At 42.0% G+C, this 22,428-nt stretch overlaps 1 protein-coding gene across 4 annotated transcripts; it reads left to right on the top strand.

Moving 5' to 3' along the window:
- The first annotated feature begins 7,716 nt into the window (after nt 1-7,716).
- On the top strand, nt 7,717-22,396 carry LOC121343375 (lamin-L(III)-like). 4 transcript variants are annotated; one of them, XM_041418471.1, is made up of 12 exons: nt 7,717-7,749; nt 12,411-12,567; nt 13,291-13,416; nt 14,295-14,465; nt 15,372-15,497; nt 15,623-15,843; nt 16,534-16,759; nt 17,577-17,684; nt 18,530-18,646; nt 18,743-18,820; nt 18,956-19,025; nt 20,808-22,396. In XM_041418471.1, exons 3-11 carry the CDS (start codon nt 13,336-13,338, stop codon nt 18,995-18,997), a joined length of 1,170 nt encoding a protein of 389 aa, XP_041274405.1. In that variant the 5' UTR covers nt 7,717-7,749; nt 12,411-12,567; nt 13,291-13,335; the 3' UTR covers nt 18,998-19,025; nt 20,808-22,396. The 4 variants fall into 4 exon arrangements, 3 of the variants coding, with proteins under 3 accessions (XP_041274405.1, XP_041274403.1, XP_041274404.1); XM_041418469.1 differs by lacking the exon at nt 7,717-7,749 and adding an exon at nt 8,013-8,404; XM_041418470.1 differs by lacking the exons at nt 7,717-7,749; nt 15,372-15,497 and adding an exon at nt 8,013-8,404.
- Nucleotides 22,397-22,428: the final 32 nt, after the last annotated feature.

The following is a 22,428-nucleotide window of genomic DNA, read 5'->3' as shown; positions in this document are numbered from 1 at the left end:
ACTGATGTTCCAAGCTTTCGTCGAGTCCGCTAAGAGCAGCACGTAGAGAAAGGGCTCTGATCCCTGCCACTGAAGTTAAAAATATGCTCCAGCGAACTAAACATAACCGATGAAGAGTTTGTTCAAATATGTTGCACTGGAAACTTTTCCAATCTGTTTAGGTTTCTCACCAGCACGGGAAGGCGCCTCCTCTATCGTTAGGAACAGAGTGCCCTCTGCTGAAACCAGCCTGCAGAGCCCGGCAGCCGGAGGGAGAGCCGCACGCCCGGCCCGGAGCAGAGATCGCGGGGAGCCCGCAGGGACACCAGCGCTGCCTCCTCCGTGCCACGCGAGCTCACACGCTGCTCTGGTTCAGCTCTGTCTCAGCCCAGATACCTGAGGCAAGCTGTTCTTCCCAGCCTGTACATGATGATAATAGGCTAAGGACCCGGTCTCCTATTTTTCTAATACTGCTCAGCTGAAAGTCTATCAGCTTCCCAGAAAGCCTGGCTTTCCAGCCATTTCAGTTGCCACACTTACTTAAACAGTCCTTTCACTATGACATCAGTTATAACCCTGAAATTGTCTTCCAAAATTATATACCCATGCAGGTAGCAAATACTTCATACTTGATCACAGGTGGTTTTAAAGGCAGAATTTAGACACTAGATCATCCATGTAGAAAGTATATTTTCCTTTGCCAAAACCACGGAGATGAAGCTGACCCTCAAGACTTGCCATCTTAGGAAATATGTATCCAGCTAGCACCACCCTTACTTAGAATATCTATTCTCTTATAATTAATATATAGAAGTGTTATAAACATTCGTTCATCTGCAATAAATTTAAGTGTAGAAAAATTGTGTGGTACAAAGCATCCTAGATTACCTCACATCAGATTCAGCAACTCAATTCAGGTTGCTATTTACACACACGCCTAAATCCTCATGTGATCCTGGTCCCAGGTAAGAGATTCTATGTCTGAATTTTTACAGCACATAAGAAAACAGAGGTAAGCACCCACAAGCATTCCCCCCAGGGAGATTTCAGAAAGCAGCATTACAGTAAACAGCACAAGTACCTTGTGGTACCTACCTTGGAAAGTAAAGATCAGGAAGGTCTTACCCAAGCTACTGAAATGACATAAGTGTTATTAATTCCATTCTCCCCCATAATCCATAGGTCTGGTTACATTACATTGAAATCATCCTTTTTGAAAGGAAGATGAGCACCCAGAAAATAACAGTATTTGGAGCATAAAAATAGCCTTAGCCTACTACTAAAAACTATGCAGGGTTTTGGACAACAGTTTTCTATGTGAAAACAGAACATTTTCCTATGTGAACGTCATTCACATTGAATGCTGATTTGTGTTCTCATTTATCCAATTTAATTGCTTCACCTCAGCCTCCCTACACACCCCTGCCACTTTTCTCTCTAAACCTCCAGTGAATCTGGAAGCTTGGAAATTTTGACTCCTATTGGAGGTCTTTATAACCTCTTCTGCTAAGCCAAGCAAAAACTGAATGAAACTCAGGTGTCCAGGCAAGATGTGACTGAAAACAAGAACTTCAAAATTCACCTGCCGCTCCATAGCAAATGCCTAAACACACCCTAAAGTTAAAAGGACCATAAATTAAAGGTTCTCACACATGGAGAAGTTTGTCAGCAACTCTGCAAAAACTAACTAACCACTCGAGTTTAAAATAAAATATCATTCTTGAAGAAAATATTTTACTTCCTTTTTGCTTATCCTGTCTCGAACAGATTACAAACTCTTCAAGGCAGAACTTCTGTTCTTTGCCTGTTACATTATGTTTGTACATCCCTGGTCCAGTGTCAAGTGCTTTAGGTATTACCTTCATAGCAGTTTTCACCACACAGTCTTAATTCCACTCACACCAGAGAGTCAGAGAGCCCAGCAGAGTCAGTGTAAGATTTCTGAGTAACAAACTATAGCAATACTTTAAATACTCAGGTCAGATGTATTTGTCTCTTGCTTTTAGCATTTTTTTTATTCCACATGTGCTTTGTTTTTGCTGGTCTTTAAAATATACATAATTTAAATTACACAGAAAATGACAAGTCTAAAGCCTTTACTGTTCATAAAATGTGAAATATGGATGTTTGCAGTTATTAGTCCATTGAACACATAACAGCAATGTCATCCATCTGTAGAGCTGGCATGCGCTCTAATGAGGACAAGGGTTAGAAATATGATGGTCTTATTCTTCGTTTTACAGAGACTTAAGACCATGTGTCTTTGCTATCAAACATAACCATGAAATATTTTGTCATTTCTTGATTTAGGGTTAATTGCAACAGAGAATTGCAACTTGCATTTAACAGTGCAGGCAGAAGTGGCAGAGAAAAAAGATTCTGCAAGATATAGCTGCCAAAGGGCCAAACTGAAAAAAAATTAAATCTCTGTATGGCAAACAAAAAACCTCTGTTAAATCACGTGATAACCACCAAATTTCACTCTTTGAACATTAAAACAGTCATATTTAAAAGAGAAACTCAACGCTTCTCTATTTACCTTTGTCCTGAAATGCAGGTAGACATACCTCTTTAACAGATTCCACCTTATATATAATTAATTCCCCAAACCACATTCAGCTACACAAATGTGATGATCATAGAGGCCATTCTTTCATCACAACAAAAGTCTTTACTGCCCAAGAGAAAATATGTTTGGCTAAACTACAAATTTAAAATCCATTGAAACAGTGCAGAACAACCTTTGGCTCATAAATCAGCATTCTGAATAATGCATAGCAAAATTGGAAATATCCTGCAGAGGCCCCATGCAGAAACTGCATTTTGGTTCAACATCTCAAAGTTATCAGTAACAGAGCTACACCTGATTGAATAATGAAAGCAAAATGTTAAATTTCCTGGAGCTAGGGTAATGAGAACCCTGACACAGTCTAATCAGTTCTTTGGCCCTGCATTATATGTGCACAGGGTTCTTGTTTACTCTGAAATAACAAGCCCTCCAGGGCAGAGAACAGTCACACACTGTCACCCTTCACAAGTATGTTATACCCTACCAAGAGTAAAGCCTCTGTTGGTAAAAAGGTACAAAGTTCAGCCACAGCACAGTCTTTCATTTCTTGGTGTTATGGAACCCATTGCTTTCCATGTAGATCCTTGCCCTGGGCTTTGGAAACAGCTCCATCACAACAGTAAGTAGAAAATAATTTTTGAAGCTTTCAGAAAGGAAAAACTGCTTATGTATAGATCTCAACATTGTAGAAAAAAAACTACTGTCTTCCTCTCAGTTTGTGTTCCAATGACTCTAGAATTACCTAAACAATATAGTCAAATGGTCACTATTTCAAGTATTTGAATAAATATTTGTCCTTTCTTGTCTTTTGAATTCCTTTTGGTGCTTAAGCAAAACAATTTTCATATTTATGATCCTATACAGTAAGAGCAAAACAAACACATCTTCAAATGGCACAAACTTACTTGTTATCCTACCTCACAGTTCATAGCCTTAACTAAAATGTTAGAATAAACATTTTGAGATAAAATTGTAATACACTTATATGCTCATTTTATGGGTTTGCAAAATATATTTTTAGAAAGGATTTAGATTATTATGTTGGGCATAATTAGAAAATATGAATTTGTATTGATAAAGGTTGAATGCAGATAAAGCAAAATTAAAAATTCATTGCAGAAGTAAAATAGTTTCAGTTCATCTACACATAGCTGTGTGTTAACAGATATTCTAACTTATTCTAACTTGCAAAAAACATATCCCCACTGAGACTATGGATATGGCATACTGAATTCCTGAACTTGTCTGCCACTTTCTTCTCATGCAACAGTGACCTGTTTTCCTCATTCTGTGATGGCCCTCACTGTGATTGTGCAAAACAAGATGTTACTGAGAGCTATGTGGAAGAGGCAATATTTGGTGAATAAACAGGGGCTCTGAGGAAATCAATTATATTGCAAGTCATGAGCAACAGACAAAGGTCAGCAGGACGTGCCCTCACTGTAATGGCTCACTGGGGAAGAGCAAAGCAGGTGGCCCGTGTGCCACAAGATAACTTGTGCGTGTCACTACATGAGCATCCACCACGATGCACACCAATATGGAAATGGAAAAGAACATCAAGAGGAGCAAACAGGGAGAAGGAATAAAAAAATTAAAGGTTGGAAGAAATGCGTGATACATCATGGGGATGAATACCAGTGACACACAGAGTGAGGTTATGAGAAGAGAAGATGAACACACACTTCACTGTGCACCTTCACACAGCGAGCCAGGTGCTGAGCACAGCAGCACCAGTGCAGAATATGCATAGTAACTTCTGTGTGTGGAGCTGAGAGCAGTTTGGTCACTGGCACCTAGAAACCAGGACAGCCTAAGCAAGAAACTTCCCCAGTGTCACCTACAAAAGGCTATTTTCTGGTATATTTTCTACATTTCATATTCTACCAAACAAAACCTATTGTTCACTTCTGTATCTGGTAAGGCCACAAAAAAATTAATTTTTTCTGCCCTGTTACCATCTTATAGAAGGCTGTTGCTCCATAGCAGACAAAAGCCACTATAAGCCAGCTATTTGTACTGCTTAATTTAACCAGGCAAATAGATGGATGGGCTGGAGTCCTGCAGAGGAAGATCACTTGTGCAGTGGCGTGTTCTTCAAAGGCCTTTCCCATCTGTGTGTGCTACCACCAATGACACAGAAACTGCCCTTTAACCTTTCTGGTGGGTGATCTATAATTCTCTCAGGGAAAAGTACCCACTCTGGTACTGTAGCAGCCACTATCAGGCCAACAGAACTCAATTTGTCCTCATTAGTTCTGGTCACATGGGAGTCACTAACAGCTCTTTGTGAGCAGACTGCTTAGGAAGGTATTTATTGATACAGTCCAACACCTCACACACAGTAATATCATGTGAAACAGCATTACTACTATACATACTTGCTCCTTAAGGTGTCCAGCAATACCTTGATTTGTTTCCAGTGGGTATTTAGGAAAATACCCTCATGATTTACAGACCAGAATAATATCCAGAGAAGATCACCAAAATGCTACATAATTTTCCATTGTTTATGCTGGCTCTGCATTTATGCCTGTATTTTTCAGCACAATAGTGTCACAATAGTCAAGCTTGACTACTGACTATGTATAGCCTCAACTACGTTTAACCCTTGAAAAGTAAGTATGAATTCAAGCATTTTGTATTGGGGCACAAAAAAATTAATTCTAAAAGGAGATACTACTATCAAGAAACTTCACCCAACTATGTTTAACCCTTGAAAAGTAAGTATGAATTCAAGCATTTTGTATTGGGTCACAAAAAAAATTAATTCTAAAAAGAGATACTACTATCAAGAAACTTCACGTTACCAAAGTATGTAGCAGGCATGGCTCTAACAAACTTTCATCCAAGGAGAGACAAAGTTAAAATAACCAGGCAGGTACAAACCAAGCCAGAAAAATCAGTCCATGAGACCTTACCAAAGTATGTAGCAGGCATGGCTCTAACAAACTTTCATCCAAGGAGAGGCAAAGTTACAATAACCAGGCAGGTAGAAACCAAGCCAGAAAATCAGTCTATGAACCACCAGAGCCCACAGCTCAGCAAAACCACACGGGAACATAAAAGAGTGAAGTTTAAGGCCAAGCCAGAGCTTAAATGGAGCTCCAGCAGCCCTGGGCACAGCGTGGGCAGAAGCCTCAGCTGAGGCTGGTCAAGGTCATGACACTGTTAGTGCATCAGGAGCCCTGACAACACTTTGGGACAAACACACACATGCTGGTCAAGGTCATGACACTGTTAGTGCATCAGGAGCCCTGACAACACACACACATTGCTTACACCTGGCTGGAGTTAGTTAGAAGGTACCTGTAGAAAAGGATAACAAGAAGTTTACTTGATTTTTCCCCCCCCCTGCTTTTTATTGTATTACTTCTTTGTTGTTTTCTTTTTTTCACCTAATTTCACCAACTCAAGTTCAAGGGCTTATTAAGATACTTGAAAAAATCCACAATGTTTTTTATTCCAACTTTGTGGCATCTACTAATACCATCTAAATCTTCCCTATTGATATTTCACTGTAAAAGGACTATTTTTATCCCCCCCCCCCCCCCCCCCCCCCAGTCTCTTAATCCTGGAACATTTCTAATATCTTGAAACTTGAAACAGTAGGAAAGGATGGCACAAGTTTATTTCTACAGGAATTCCTCAGCTATATTCGTGATCTAAGCAATACAGACTATCAAAGAAGAAGTAAAAAAAAAAAAAAAAAAAGTCACAAAGAAAAGAATCAGCAACAGATTTTTCATTATGCTTTTTTTAGGTTGCCTCCTTCTGTTCTCAGAGGGAGAGTAGGTAAAGAATACAAAAGATAAAACTAGTTCAGACTATTTTTGAACTATTTCTTTCAGCTGTTTTTGTTTGCATTATTACAAAGCCTTGGCAGAGAAGAGAAAATATTTTTAGAATAGCAGATTTCTTGCTTTGTCCTGCATCTGTTCCAGAACCATACAACGTATTTGAACAGCTGGCCAGTAACATGCAATGATCAAGCATGGCAATGACACACGATCACGGTGTTCTTTGTAGAGGACTGAGGTTTCAAAGCTGAAATAAACCCTCAGATGTACACTTCTTGGGCTTAGAGGTACATGTTCAGATCTAAACCATGCTTTTTATTTTTCTTGAATTGAGCTTTCTATTGGCAATGAAGGACAAACAAGTACTCGTTATATCAAAATAAAACACTGGAACAGCTCTGCAGGAAAGAATTTCCTGGTGGTGTTTCTCGGACGAGAACCAGAGGAGCTTAATCTGGCTCTGTGTCACTCCCCTGCTGTACATAGCTTTAGAATCTTGAAATTATGTTTTGGGGTTTTATAAAAATGTGTTAAGGAGCTCAGAAAAAAATTCTTGTTGTGGATTTACACCTTCGTCTGCATCCTTATCTATGCTGTAATTTTGTATCTGGAGGTATAAGTGACTTAATTCTAAACTCCCCAGCTACACTCCCAGGGCAAACTATGTTCTCCTATTTTTACCTGCCTGTCCGCATATAAAGAGGAGCTTGAAATTATGCCTACACTCTTCATTAAAATCTATCTTTACACTTAAAGAATTCCAAGACTATGCCAAGATTATTTTTCTATGTTGCAAATAACAGCTTAAGCTAAGATCTTTATTGGCATTTCTTGTAACTGCTACAACCAACACTGTAATTTACAGTTATAATAATGTTAAGAGATTTTTCTGCATATATTTAATGATTTCCCTACAGCATCTGCTCTCAAAAATGGAAGTAGAAAAAGGGTAAATTAAGTAGCTGGTGGAGAAAACTGATGATTATTACTGTTCACATCACTATTAAAGGAGTGCTGAAGCAACCTTCTTACTAAACATAGATTTTTATTAAATGTAATTAGTGTAAGGCTTTACAGACTGCTTCACACACTTGTCTTCAAGCAGGTTCTCTTTACATCCATTCTTCCTTTTGCTCACGCATCAGCTTTTAAGCAGTACACTATGTAAGTGGGATGGCTGACACGAAAGCTAAAACACCCACAAAGAGCAGAACGGTTATTTTCATCAGCTGAACAATTTGCAAAAAAAAAAAAAAAACCCCAGCCACAACAGGCAGAGAGCACTGACGCAGCAGCATGCTGGAGTGTGAGCATCACTGCAGCTGTCATGCATCTTCCTGCAGCTGGGATTTTGGTTTCGCCCCGACCCCTTGCACCGGTCTGCGAGAACGCAGGGCTGCGGTAGGTTTTTCCTTCCCCGCCTTCTCCGGGCAGCACCATTGGACTGATAAGATGCAGCAAGGCACGTACGAAAGATAAAGCGGAGTGGGGCTGGGGGAGAAAAATAAAAGTGTATTCTACAGGGCTCGGCCGGGCCGGGGCAGCCGCAGGACGCGGCCCGAGCCCTTTAAGCTGCCCACCCTCGGCGGGCCGGCGGCAGCTGGAGGCTATTTATACCGGGGCGGCGGCGGGCGCTGGGTGTCCTGCGCGGGGCGGTCCCGGCGGCGGCGGGGCCCGGAGCGGAGGCTGCCATGGCCACGGCGCTGCCCCCCACGCCGGCCGGCGGGAGCCGCTCCGCCAGCCGCGCCGCCGAGTCCCCGCTGAGCCCGGCGCGGCTGAGCCGGCTGCAGGAGAAGGAGGAGCTGCGGCAGCTCAATGACCGCCTGGCCGCCTACATCGAGCGGGTGCGGGCGCTGGAGGCCGACAAGTCGGTGCTGCAGCAGCGGCTGAGCGAGCACCAGGCGGGCAGCGACCGGGAGCTGGGCTGCCTGCGGCTCCGCTACGAGGCGGAGCTGGCCGACGCCCGCCGGGCGCTGGATGACATCGCCATCGAGCGGGCCACGCTGCAGGTGGAGCTGGGAAAGATTGGCGAGGAGCACCGGCAACTGCACGTCAGGTCGGTGCTCCGGCCCCGAGCAGGCCTCCCTGGCCGGGGACACCCCGGGGAGCCGCCTCTTCGGGGCTCCTGCAGGATGAGGGGAAGGGGATGCTTCTGGCAGGATTCCGTGGGTTGTGGGAGGAGTGCGCGGTGATGTTTCATGTCCAGGTCGTGCAGGTGTGATAATCCCGAAGGTGTTGTGCTCTGGAGTTAGCAGACGTCTGGATGCCTGTGCTGAAGGTGTGCAGGGGCGACACTGCTGAGTATCTCCGATGCTATGGGGTCACATCAGCGCCTGCCTGAGATGGGATTCCTACAGAACGTGGGGTGCTGGGTGCCCTTCTGGGCTATGAATGCATAGCTGCATGGGTCTGGCACCACACCTGTGTTTACAAACACTGAAGATCATGGCAAGTATATAGGAAGTTATGGAACAGTGGAAGGAGTATTAGTACTGGAGTCAGAGCGCATCTTTTTTGGGCTGTTTAGCTCAGACTTTGCCCAGAGGGGAATACAGATAGAAGATAGTTCTGGGAGCAGTATGGCTTACCTGGTCCAGGTTGGCTCTGCTCAGAAGTTCTCCTAGTTGCTTCTGAGATGAGCTGCCTGCTGTTTTAGTTTGACTTTCTTGTAAGCTGTGTGTACTGTGGCTGGAATCATCATCTTGGCTAAGCTCACCAAGCCTCAACAAAGGCAATGTAAGTGCTGTCCCATGAGGAGGAAGAGGTGTGTGAGCAAGTGTCCAATCCCAACAAGCTTCCGTTATAGAAATATAGAGAGGAAGAGTAACTAGCAGGCCTGCTAGCCCTGCTAGTTACTATAATGCCCCATTGTATCCTCATACCAGTTATAGACTTGTAAAATTTGGATGTCCACAGTCCCCTTACATCTTGTTATAAACCTGTATGAGAATTCAGGCACCAGCTTCTTCTTTTAATGCCTGGAGAAGGCATTGCCTCCTCATAGACTCACTAGACCTCAAGTAGCTGTTCTGTTTGGGAACAAAACATGTTTTTACTGTAAGCTTCTGTTATCAGCTGCATAGTTGTTGGGCTTGTCTCTGTCGTGCTGGGTTTTGGCTCACAGATCTGTTCCATAAATCTAACCAGCCACTTGAGTGGACAGTGAGGAGAGGGGTAATGCCTGTTCTAAGGCTTTTCTGCTGCTCTTTGTGTTTGTGTAACTCTGGCTTTGTTTGTAAAGCTTTAGACTTGGCAGATATGCAATTCTCTAGATTTTTGGGTTGGGTTTTTTTCCCTTACAGTAACTAGGTCTTAGAAGTGGTTAAATTTACAGCCCATGGGGAATGATACATGGTACATATTGGTGTCTGAAGGGACTAGACTGAAGTCCTAATATTAATGTGTGTTGTATCTGGGCTGCCTAACTGCAAATGTCTCGGATGACTTGGAACAAACTTTGCGGGTATCGTGTCCTTAGATATATACACCCTTTAAATAACCTGGTGGCTGTTTAACTCTTATAGAATGAAATGTTGACAGATAATTTCCTAACAGCATTAACTATTGGTCCTTATTATTCACTGGTTAGGAGACTCAAGGTTTTTGACAACAATAAACTGATTGCATTTGTTTTTTTCTTACTACTTAAACAATGGTGACTGAAAGCAGGCCAAAGATGTTTGGGGAGGAGGAATTGTAGATAAACGTATTGGGTGAATTCAGAGCCTCAGGAAGGTCAAAGCAACTGCAGTAACACAGCAGAGAAAGACAAGACCAGTTCCTTTCGGCACCAGAGAGTGTGGATATGCATTTTGCTGCTGAACAAACACAGTGTATCAGCTGAGGTTGTAAGAATGAATTCTGTACCTGCTCCTGACATCCTTTGGTCTTGACAAGCTGGAGTCTGTTTCAAACACACCTGAAATCTTTTGGTAAAATTATTTAAATTCTTCGGATCATGCCTGTGTGGCATCCTGATTTACAAGGAATGTGATTGGCAGTGCCTTAAAGTTTTAGCTTGTAATTGATAGTCTGTAGGCCACACTTAGCTCCGGAATGGTTGGTATATGGAATGTGGCAGAGTACTGTAACTGTCACTGCTTGCTGCACAGGGGTGTAAAGTGGTGTTCTGAGCTCCAAACTTGGATTAAAAGGGTAGTAAATGCTCTTGTCAAAGTCAGACTTGTTAAATTGTTGCTCTTAAAGATGAAATGTCTCACTCCAGGGTTCTTTGAAAATAATATTTTTCAGGAAGGAATCCAGGAAACATGAGCCTGGCTGTCAGATGCTTACATTGGAAAGTGAACTGTTAAAACAGATACTAATGGAATTTCAGTTTTGCACACACTTTGATTGCAGAATGAAATTTATATTTTGTAGGATGAAACAGTATTAAGTAGTGTTATTGACATACTTAATATCATATGTAATGCATTAAGTGGTAGTGGTAGCAGAGACACCAAAAGGAAGGTGAATAATTAATACCTAGAAAAGAAAGAAACCATAAACGACAGCACGTTATCTTGTTGTTCACTGTTAGTAGAGCTGTTTCTCCTAGAGTATGAGTAAAGAGTAAATAACTTCTAGCACAACACAGCCAACAAATGCCTCTGAAGAGCAGGGCTAGAAAAGGCCTTGAGCAAGCACCTGATGTAGCCACATGCCCCAGGCCTGTGCTGGAACCAGCCATACCTGCATCTCTTCCAGCAGATTCTGTGTAACCCTTATTTTAAATTCCACATGATGGAGATTCCAGAATATCCCCCCCAGGCAGCATGCTTCAGTGGTGAACTGCTAGTTTCCTCTCCCTAACATCTAACCCATGTATTCCTCCCTGCAATTTAAGCCCGGAGCTTCCTGTCTTTTCTGCAATAGACATGGAAAACAGATTCCCTAACTCTATGCGGCAGTCCTTTATGTATTTAAAAATTGTTCTGTCTCTTGTCACTATTCCCTTCTCTAGACTAAACAACCCTTAGTATTTTCCAATCTTTCCTTGCAATTCAAGCTTTCTAAAGTTGATCAATCCTGCAGAATTGCTTTGGACTTTTGCCAACAGGTCTCAGTTTTCCACTGGAAAACTCATTGTATGAGTTGACACAACTTTGCCACTTGGCAGAACTGGTGTTGCCAAAATAAATTGAGGACTTCCTTTACTCTTTGTAATCTCAAATACGAGTTTTGAGCAGGGACTCTGACTCTGGATAGTGGGCAGGCAACTGGAAGGATTTTAAAAGTTGGAGCAGTCTGGGGAATTATGACAGGTCTTCCCTGACAGGAGCTCGTTGTGGGCCGTTCTCTCACTTCCCCACTGTAGGGCCACTGAAGAGTGTTGGCCATCCGGGTGGTACCTGCGGTTCCACTGCCTGGGTATTGGTCTGGAGATGGTCTCTGGAAGCAAAGCTCCCCTCACCCTGTACCTCCCCGGCGCTGTGAGGGAGGGGAGTCACTCGCGGCGCTGGCTGAGGGGCTGCAGGAGGCAGCGCCCCGGCGGGACAGCTCCCCGGGCTGGCCGGTGGCCCCCGGGGGACAAAGCTCCCTGTGTGCTGCGGGGAGGAGGAGCGGCACCGCCGGCAGCCTCAGCCGCGCTCCGCCCCGTGAGGGACCAGCGCCGCCGGCCCCGAGCTGCCCTCACGGCCCGGCCTGCCCGGCCGGGGGCGTGCGGAGCCCGGGGCCCTGAGGCGCTCCCGGCGGGGCTGGGGCCGCCTTTGCTGCGGGGTGTCCGTGAGGGGTTGTCCGGCCCCGATCGCTGAGCGTGCCCAGCCCTCGCCCGTGCAGCCGGGGGCCTGTGCCGTCCCTTCCCTCTCCCCTTGGGAATGCCGTGGAAAATAGCTGGCTTCCGCTTGGGCTTCGCACTGAGCGAGCTGGAAAATGGGTCAGGAATCTCTCTGGTGTAACAAATGATGCTTGTCGGAGGGCCCTGTCTGGTTTGTTTTCTGCTCTCACCGTGAGCCTGACAAACCTCTCCTGTCTTTAACCACCGACCCCTCTGAAGGGAAACACATTGAGGACAAATCCTCCCACACTAGCTGCTCTTAACAGTGTAAAACTCTCTCCTGTAGGAATTCCAAAAAAGAAAGTGATTTAAACCTGGCTCAGGCTCGTGTGAGAGACCTTGATGCCCAGCTCAATGCGAAGGAAGCTGATTTAGCAACAGCCCTGAATGAGAACCGGACTTTGGAGAACGAGCTCCGTGAATTAAAGGATCAAGTACTCAGTGTAAGGCTTGCTATTGGAATCTAAACTTGGTTTTGCTCCCACAGTTTTTGCTTCATTTTCCTCAGTTAGTTATTGATACCTAAAAGCAGAGAAGGCCTGGTAAGTCTGACAGTGACAGGTAGACAAAAACCTTGCTGACAGTAAATGCTACTGATGGTGGTTTCCTTAAAACTTCTACCTGTTGTAGGTACCTTTAAGTCTATGACCATAGGATGAAATGTTTCTTGTTCCAAAGACAAAGCAAGATGAAATGTTCTGCTATAGTCCCTGTAGCATTCTCTAACACATCAGGGAAGTGTATAATACTGAAAGTGTATATTAATTTGTCAACATAGGCTGTATTTGGATGATTAAATGTAAAAAAAAAATTATTAGTAGGAAGAAGTTTTGGAATAATTAGTTTTAAAGGGGAGGAATATATCTGAATAGTACAATTGATTCATCAGAAGTCTACTTTGAGGAGTCAAATTTAGCTGGTGGAATTAAGAGTTGTTCTATATTTGCCTTGTGGGAAATCTAGTCTGCACAACAATTAAATAGGATTCTATCTGTTGTTGATATTTGGATCCTACTGACATAAGAACTTACACAGAGTAACCCACTTCACTCAACCAGTGTGTTTTGATTGCTGGGGTAATTAAGTTGAATGACCTGTAGCAAACTGGCTGCCTAATTTGAAAAAATACCTCTAATTTTGATAACCCTGTTGTCTGTCTTTTCTAGCTGAATCTGTCACTGGAGGATACTAAAAAGCATCTCCACAGTGAAATGTTGAGGAGGGTGGACCTAGAAAACCATATGAAAACTTTGCAGGAAGAAATGACGTTCCAGAAGCGCCTTCATGAAGATGTATGTTTTAGCTTATTAACAAGGCATCTTTTTAGGTGTCCATGATCCTTGGATGCACTTAAAGCCCATCTTAACATTACTTTTTTTCTCTAAAAAAGGTAACTAGCAACCTGTGGCAGCCCACGAGCTCATAAAATCCACCTAAACAGGAAGGCTCAAGAAAGTACTTAATCTCATGTTAACTGGGATAGTACCAATAGGTATCTGGGATATGAGAAATTTCTTAGGCTGCTCTTCTAAAGAGAACTTAAATCTGAAATATTATTTGTGTAAGTTATAGTGCATATATTAATTACTGTCAAATGATTCCAGATGTTTACTTGAAGCCTAAAGAGAAGTTAAATCTCCTTTAAGCAACTTGTGCTCCCAACTTTCAGCACTTCTCAGAGGTGTCTGGTAACCTTTGTGAGAGAAGTCAGTACATACAACTAAATGAATAATTTATATATAAATGTAAACCTGCGTACTGGTAGGAATATCAAAGTGTGCAGTTTGATGGAGAATTCTAATTTTTCTAACTGCTATTACTTTTTGAATAAAGAATAGGTGAAGTAACAGTGCTTAAAGAAACTGAAGTGTATATGCATGTGTTCTAAGTTAAAAAACCAAACAATCTATCTAGTTCAAAAAATTAGTCTTGAAAATTAAATATTTACTACATTTTAGTTTAAGTAATGTTGGCAGTGAGGTGGAAAAACAATAGTGAGGCAGCAAGGTGGATGTGCCAGTCATAATGGATGAATAAGATATGCATAAAGGTGAATTACTGTGTACTCAGTGATAAATCTACTTCAGTAGGGATGGATTTGTGAAGCTGGTACACTAAATCCAGTTTCAAACTATATTGGCTTGTTTATTCTCTGAGAAATTTCTTCCAGGAGCTCAAGGAGACAAAAAGAGTCCATGAGAGCAGGATAGCAGAAGTAGAATCTGGCCGTCAAAGGGAATTTGAGAGCAAGCTCTCAGATGCCCTGCAGGGGCTCAGAAAACAGCATGAAGAACAAATTCAAGGCTACAAAGAGGAGATGGAGCGAACATTCAGTGCAAAGGTGAGTTTGGAAAAGATGACAGTAAAACTAAACTGAAGTTCTCTGCATCTTGACATAATCAAGGTCACACTGGCAAAGACAGCTGATAGATGGAGCCCCTGCATTCACTGCACAGCTTCCTGGCATAAGTTGTTTTGGGATTTCAAAGCAGTGTCAGATTTGACAGTAGGATTTCTGCAAATATTTGATCCCAAACAAAACTGGTTCAAGGATAAATACAGGGAGGGATTAGGAGTTGATCATATTTCAGAGTTCTGACAGATTCAGGACCAAGGTGTGTTATGTTTGTATTAAGCAATTTCAGTCTTGAATAAAACCTTACTTTTCTTGCACACCAACTTGTATGCCAACTCAGGGAACTCCTTTGGATGCCTGTGCTTGTTTTCATGGAAAATTCTGTAACTGCCTCTTCAAGGAGCACTTTATCCTTTCTTGGGATGTCTCAAGATTGAGGTATTTGTGGAGCAATTCAATGCTGCTTGTAAAGATGCAGGAACTCTTTAATAATAGACCTTTTTGGGAAGAGTGATAATAGTTTGATTTATTCACCCAATATCCTGTAGCTCTGTGACAAGCAGCTTCTAAACATTTTCTCCATTGGTCTTCTAGAGAATCAATTTACTTAATATCCATACAAAGCCCTCATACATGACTAACTGAAATATCCTAATCCAGAAATTTTCACTACCTGATTATTGCTGACTTTTTCTGACAGAAATGTCAAATTTGTGCAAACCTCCCTGGAAAGCAATACAGAACTTTCTGACCTGGACTTTATTAGTATCTGCACACTTCAGTACAAGATAACTATTTCCAGGTGTAACAGGTGAAAATTATTTGGTGTTCCTTCCTTGTTTATAATACATGCCAACGTGCAACTCAGGACTAACAGTGACTTATCCACAGGTGGAGAATGCCCATCTAACTGCAGTAAGGAACAGTGAGTTTGCCAGTGCTGCTCGGGAGGAGCTGATGGAAACACAGAAGAGAGTTGATACTCTGATATCTCAAGTTAATCAATATCAAAGCCAGGTTCTGTCTTTATTTGTATAACCTTATAATTATTTTCATTTACTCTCAATTCAAAATACTGGCCTTTTCTCTCTAATCTTCACTTATGGTTTGATTTTTTCCTTTCCCCCTCCCCTTAATTTTAGAATGTTGCTTTGGAGAGCAGAATAAAGGAGCTACAGAATTTGCTGGATTACGATCGTGACCTCCATCGAAGGCGTATGGCTGAAAAGGAGGAAGAAATGGCACAAGCTCAGAAGCAGGCACAAGCACAGCTGGAGGAGTATGAGCATCTCTTAGATGTGAAACTGGCTCTAGACCTGGAAATAAATGCATACAGAAAGATGTTGGAAGGAGAGGAACAGAGGTGGGTTATGACAAGATCTTCATTATGAGAACTTGCTTCATTCAAGACCTCTACACTAACTCTTTGCCCTTAGAATGTGGGGGGACAAGAAACAAACATTAATCATGTCATTAATATAGTAATTCAATTACTGAAGCATCATCTTCTGTAAGTGGCATTTATGTCCCACATCTACCACATGGTATAGGAGGATGAAGTAACATCATAAATACAGCTGATAAAATTCAACGGTCCATCGAACATTCCTCAACTCTCAAAGTTTTGTGTTGAATCTTAGAGCATTCAAGTTCCATGAATGAAGCTGGGAACTTGGACCAACTCCTGTCTATGCAGACATGGTATCTTGCATGCATGGTGAGAACAGGAACTCTCAACACATGCTAGGAAGGGTCAAAAACTTAATATGACTTTCACTAAAGGTTGTGTCTGTTGAGACTTTTAAAGGAATATTTAGTGCAGTTGTGAATCTTCTCTTATCAATATAAGCCTCTTCTGGACTCTGGGGCTGTCTTCCAAACTAAACAAACCACTTAGCTACTCTTGCCAATAAAAGTAAAATTTTGTATTCAAGACTCCATGGAAAGCTTGGATTATAGGGAGCTGTTAGGCTTGGATGTAGTGGGAGGGTAGGCATGAGAAGAAGCAAAGCACATCAGATACTCAGGTGAATGTTATCTGACTCTCTTCTAGGCTAAAGCTGTCACCCAGTCCATCTTCACAGAGCACAGCAACTCAAGCAGCAAGTCAGGGGCGACGATACCTGCATGGGAAGAAAAGGAAAATCAAAGAAACCAAAAAGAGGGAGCATAGTGCTGCACTTAAGACTATTCAGCATGTTTCAGCTACTGGAAATATATCTATTGAAGAGATTGATGCAGATGGGAAATTTGTCAGGCTTAAAAACCACTCTGATGAGGTACTTCCATTTTCAAGTCTGCATTGTAACGTATGGCTGCTCAGGAATGGCTTTGGCTTAGTGACAGACTAGAGAGTGACCTTTTGGTACTGCAGGTGCTGTGTTCCCAGGGCTGTCTGGGAGGTGCTTTTGGGTAGAGGTGCAGGGGCTTCTATTCTGCAAAAATGGAACACCTTCAGCTGTTTGTCATCAGATTAAGGCTAGCACTACCAGGAGTACTACTGACCCTTGAGGAACCTAAATAGGGTGCTCTAGTAAATTGCAGAAAGATGGCTTCACATTAGTCAAAAATACCTAAATCAGCTAAAAGGTTGAAGAGAATTGGTGATATCTAATCTATGCAGAGGGTTCATCTGGCCAATTAGCCAGTTCTTCCACTAGTTTAGTTTGAAAATCCAGAACTATCAGAATTCATCATCAGGACTTCAAACATATGGCTTGTAGTTTAGCCATTTCAGCCTGAAATACAGAATGACCCATGAAGTTGTAAGGTGTTCCTATATATATCTATAGATATATGTAGTTGGTAGGTGGCCACGGCAAACTTCATTTTTCAGAATCTCCCTGGTAAAGAGTATCATGACCCTCCCATTAATGGAAGGTAAGAATAGTTGTGGCTTAACTTGATGAAATATCCTAAAGTATAGGGAGAAAACATAGGGAGGCTTTAATGGAAATGTGGCTGCTTCCTCAAAATTGTCAGATACTTGTATGCTACATGAGTGGGATTAAAACTGGCCCATGAGACTGGAAAGAACGTTGTGTTTGAATTATATGGTGTTGGTCTGTAATGCTGAGAGAAATTTTTGTCCCACAGGATCAATCTCTACATGGCTGGGTGTTGAGACGACGTATTGGAAGTGTGGCAGATGTTAATTACAAGTTTCCTTCAAGGTTCACTCTTCAGGCAGGCGAAGAAGTTACAGTAGGTATTGGATTTGTAAAACTTCCTCAGAGCTGTGTTCTTATGTTAGATGTCAGTAGAGATTCCTGTAAAATGGAAAACTAAACAGATACTCCAAGTGTCTAAAGAACTAAAGCTCTTATGTGTCAATAGATAGGGGGGAAATCCTTGAAGCAACTTGATCTGAAATGCTAATTACATTTCCTTTGAAGCTTGGACTGAACTTGGATCATCCCAGCCTGGAGCGTGCTCCTACTGTAAACAATTGTTGTATTCTAGGGGTTTCTTTTCGGTTTTCCCATACTCCTGTGACTTGATAAAAGTTGTGCAGAGACTCAGACTCTTGCTAAAATCTTTAGCCTACTCCAGGTCAGCAATGCTGAGGTCATGATTTGTAGTACTAAGAGAAATACTAGCTCTAAAATCATACTCTAAGTACATGCAGATGGTGATCAAAGAGCTGAACTCCACACTTGCTACTCCAAACTGGAGATGTTTGTTCAATAGATCAGTGAGTGACTCTACTGAGAGGCTCTTGCACACACAAGTGGCTGCCCTGAGCAGGTCTGTGACTATGGCTTGGCTCTGTGACTCAAATGTTCTGTGTGGCCAAGCAGGACTACCTCTACATTGGATAGAAGCTGTTAACTGCCTTTTCTGCACTGTTTTACAATCTTCAGTTAGAAAAACTTTACCAACCATTCTTGTAAGTCCCGAAAAGAACTAACTTGCCAGGAATTAGTGGTTCAGTTTCTCCTACTGGACGTCTGTGGTATTAAAATACTTAATAATTATATACGTGCAGCTGAATTGTAATCTAACTATAGAAGAAGATTCTTCAGAAGCTCACTGTAAATCTGTTGCAGATCTGGGGTGCAGCTGCTGGTGTTAGCCCAGGTCCTAGTGATTTGGTCTGGAGGTCTCAGAAATCTTGGGGAACTGGAGATAATATTGGTGTTACACTCATCACAGATAATGGTGAGGTAAGTGGAATAATAAAATGCTTCTACTGTCCTAATGCTAAACTTGTTTGTGCTTAATTCCTGTGGGGTCTTGGTGGCAATTCAATTGTATTCTAGGAACTTGCAGAGAGGAAGATAGTGCTTGTACCCAGAGAAGAAGAAAGCGAGCAGGATGATGATTATGAAGAAATACAGGTAAGCTGCCTCTGAAGTTTAAATATATGCTGTCAGCAGAGTCATTCAATGGCTATTTCTTTTCCTTACTAAATGAAAATACTTCTCCAAGTACTCTTCATATCCCACAACTCTTAATGTTTTTCTTGATGTCAGACCAAAAGAAGAAGAAAAAAGAAATGTTGTTTGGTTTCATGATAGTGGTCCCTGTGAGATCCTTAAGCAGGTGAGATGGTGAGAATCATGCTTGTCAGCTCACAGCAAACTTGCTTCATCAGTAGTGCTGCAGTCTCTTGTCCCACGTAGGATGTAGCTTGCATGGCTTTGCATCAGAAACGCAACTGAAGTTCTGCTTATTCTCTGAGTATGATCAAACAGCAGCATTAATTGTTTGATATCTTATTACTGACACACTGAAAATTCAACCTTTAATATCCATTTCATCTACATATCTGACTGTGAATTAAAGCTGTTATCCCAAGAACAGAATGCAAACACTAACTGCTTCTGGGGGATGAAGTGACTTGACACTCCAGTGTTTTTAAATTCCTTGTAAGACAATTCCAGTGTGAACTTAAGGTCAATACACTTAAAAACTTTTGGCTACCAACTTTCATGGTGTAATATCCTGTGCAAGACTATCCAGCCCCCTCAAATGTCTTTTGACTGACCAGAATACAAGTCTGAAGTGATGCATTTTGGATGCTCCTACTGTACTTTGATATACTTTTAGCTATCTTTAATTGCTGAAATGGTCTAAACCAACTAATATGAGGGCTTTAAGTTTGTCCCAACCAAACAATTATAGATTGTACTTGACTCAGGTTGGTTTGTGTCTTGACCTGAAACAGTACTGTGGTACAAACTCCAAAGCCTGAGAGCTAGGGGATGCTTAGCTAAAAACTCTCTCTTTCTAGCTGGCAAATGTTCAGCTACTGCAGCTCTTCCTAAAACTAACCCCACACAGTTATAAGGAGGAGTTGCATATTGCTGCACTAGGTTAAAGCTCCCACTACCATTTCCCAGATATTTTCATAATCTGTCTGCAAACTAACTTAAAAGTACCTTAGTACTGTCTTTCTGAAAAAAAATTACCTAAACAGGCAGTTACTGCCTGCTGGTTTTTTATTTTGGTTTTTTGTCCTTTCTAACAGAAAATCTGGGTAAATATCTGTTACTACAATACCCTGTTTGTCAGTCTCCTGACTTGCATGCACATTCTTGTAATATTTTCAGTCTCACTGAAGGATGGTGATACCCCGTTAAACAGGCTATTGAGAAGGTCTATAATGCTGTTCTGCCCTTTGGCTCTTACTGACACAAGCTTCTTTTCACACTCAAGAGTAGGGCCTCTCCTCAAGGATGGCTTCTTTTTATTTTAAAAGGCATTTTTTAAATTTACTTATATGACTTGTTTAATAATCAGTGATGGCAAGCAAAAGTAACTTTTTCCTTACACTTCTAATCTGTTTTATCAGCAATTTTACAATACAGTTGTGTGCCATTTATGGTAAGAATCAATTCTAATACTTCCAATCAAATTTTAATGTCATTCCTGTCTGCTGCCTTGGTAGTACTGAAACGGCTGCTTAGTAAACAGAAGTTAACTTGTTGCGTGCAGTAAAGTAATGCTTAGAATGCATGCTGTGCTTTAAAGGAAGGCAGGGTTTCCATGTTTTGCTTCTGCTTTTACCATCCTAATGAGGGCAGCAAGTATCTGCATGCCACATAGGTTCTGATGCTTGGGAAGAGAGGAAGCGATGGGCAGTTTGACAGCCTTTCATTTAGGAAGGCACAGGCTCGTATATTGCATGGACTTAAAGACTTGTGTAGTACAGTTCATGTACTGCCTTCTGAAAATCTGCTTGGCTTTATTAATAAGTAATGAAATCTACAAAGTGCTAAAAACCCTACCTGCCTATATGAGGATCAAGTAGGAAACCAGCAAGAAATATTAAGTTTGTACACATGCTAATTAGCCTAATGTTTTCATGCTTTCTCTCTGCAGCAAAATGAAGATTCCAGCTGTTTGGTCATGTAATGTGGACAATAATCTGAAAACACATCTCAGTCCCAGGTGACACAGACTGTATGTGTATTGATACCTTTTGTCATATCTGGAATTTGGAACTCACATATTCCATCTGATGTCTTTGTGAGAAGCATTGTCCATAACATGATGGAATTTCCTGCCTTCTGATTACTGGACCCTGGCCTTGATACAAAGAGCAGTAGAGTACAAGCTCCATGTGAAGTTGTTTTCACTTTTACACAAGGATCTGGTTTCTGTGACCTGCTGAAACAGAGAAGGGTACAGAGTTTACAAAGCTTCTAAACATGTGCCCTAGAAGGATGTTAAATACTTGACAATGAACATGAGGCTGCCTCCGCTTTCTCAGTATTCTGACATGGAGTTCTCCAAAGGTAATTTCTCTTTCCAGCCTGAGTGGGAAACATGGGACCGATCACACCTTTGCACCTTGAGCAAGTCTAAAGTAAAACACTGTCCTGAAGAGTGATGAGTGGTCTGAAATGTTTCCTGCTCAGATCCTGATGCAGAGATACATAAAACTGGTCTGGATCACTTCCTCGAGTGAAACACTTTAGAATTAAAAGCAAGTTGTCAAAAATATTCCTGCCTGTTATTAAATGTACTGTTTCTATAGTCTAGCACCTGGAAGTCTCCGTTTCAGTATTGTATATTCCTAGGTACAGTGTATCACAGCAGAGCTGTACCAGCCTTAACTTAGACAAATGTATCCTGAAAATGTGAAAAAGCATCTCATTCTGACAGAGCAGGTACTGTGACCTGTGCTGCTGGCACTGTTTGATTGGTCCCAGCAGCTTTCTAAGGGGCTAGAGAGAAACATGCTAAGTCAAAAATCAAAGCTAGAAAGCCCCAGCTGTAGTGAAAAACACAAACTCCCTGCTCTTGGAGTCTTATGTGGCTTATGGAGCTAAATCTCCATGCAGGCTGCAGCTGTGTGTCTAACGGGACAGCTGGGGAAAAACTGGTTATGGGCCACTGTGCAGCTCCCTGTCACTCTGGTAGCTGTGTGCTCCATGGAATGCTGTCCTGTAACCCTCAGGAGGGGACAGTCAGCCTCGTAGGCACTGCTGGCACTCTGTCTCTCCTCCAAACTGCTCCCCTGCTGGCCCCGGGGGCAAGGAAGGGCTTTGAGCCACATGAAATAAACTTCCACCTGAGAGCAGGAGGAGAGGGCAGCAGCTGAGCCTGCAGATTGCTCTCCATGCTGGAGTAGTGTTTTGACTGTCTTATCTTGCCAAAGTGTTCAGTTCCAAATTCAAGACCTGCTTTGTGTGAGGATGCAGGTGCTAAGGTGAGATTTTCCTTATGCTAGCTTAAACTCTTATATTATTTAAAAATTCTGATTTTGAGACATCAATAGTAGGTGCTGGTTTAAGACTTGGATTTTAGCAGATCCAAATTCTTGTTCCATCTCAAACAATAGAAATAGTTGCTGCTCTAACTTTGCTGTATTTATCTTTATTTCTTAAAACTTTTTTAACTATTGAAGATATTTTTCATGTATATAAAAGCAGTCTTGGATTTAAATATTTGCAGATTAAATAATAAAGGTCTGTCTGTTCAATGATTTCTGTTGAGT

Source organism: Onychostruthus taczanowskii, unplaced genomic scaffold (assembly GCF_017590055.1).
Source record: "Onychostruthus taczanowskii isolate IOZ18803 unplaced genomic scaffold, ASM1759005v1 scaffold6, whole genome shotgun sequence".
In the NCBI taxonomy this organism is placed as follows: Eukaryota; Metazoa; Chordata; class Aves; order Passeriformes; family Passeridae; genus Onychostruthus; species Onychostruthus taczanowskii.
This window is presented reverse-complemented; position numbering and strand designations above follow the sequence as displayed.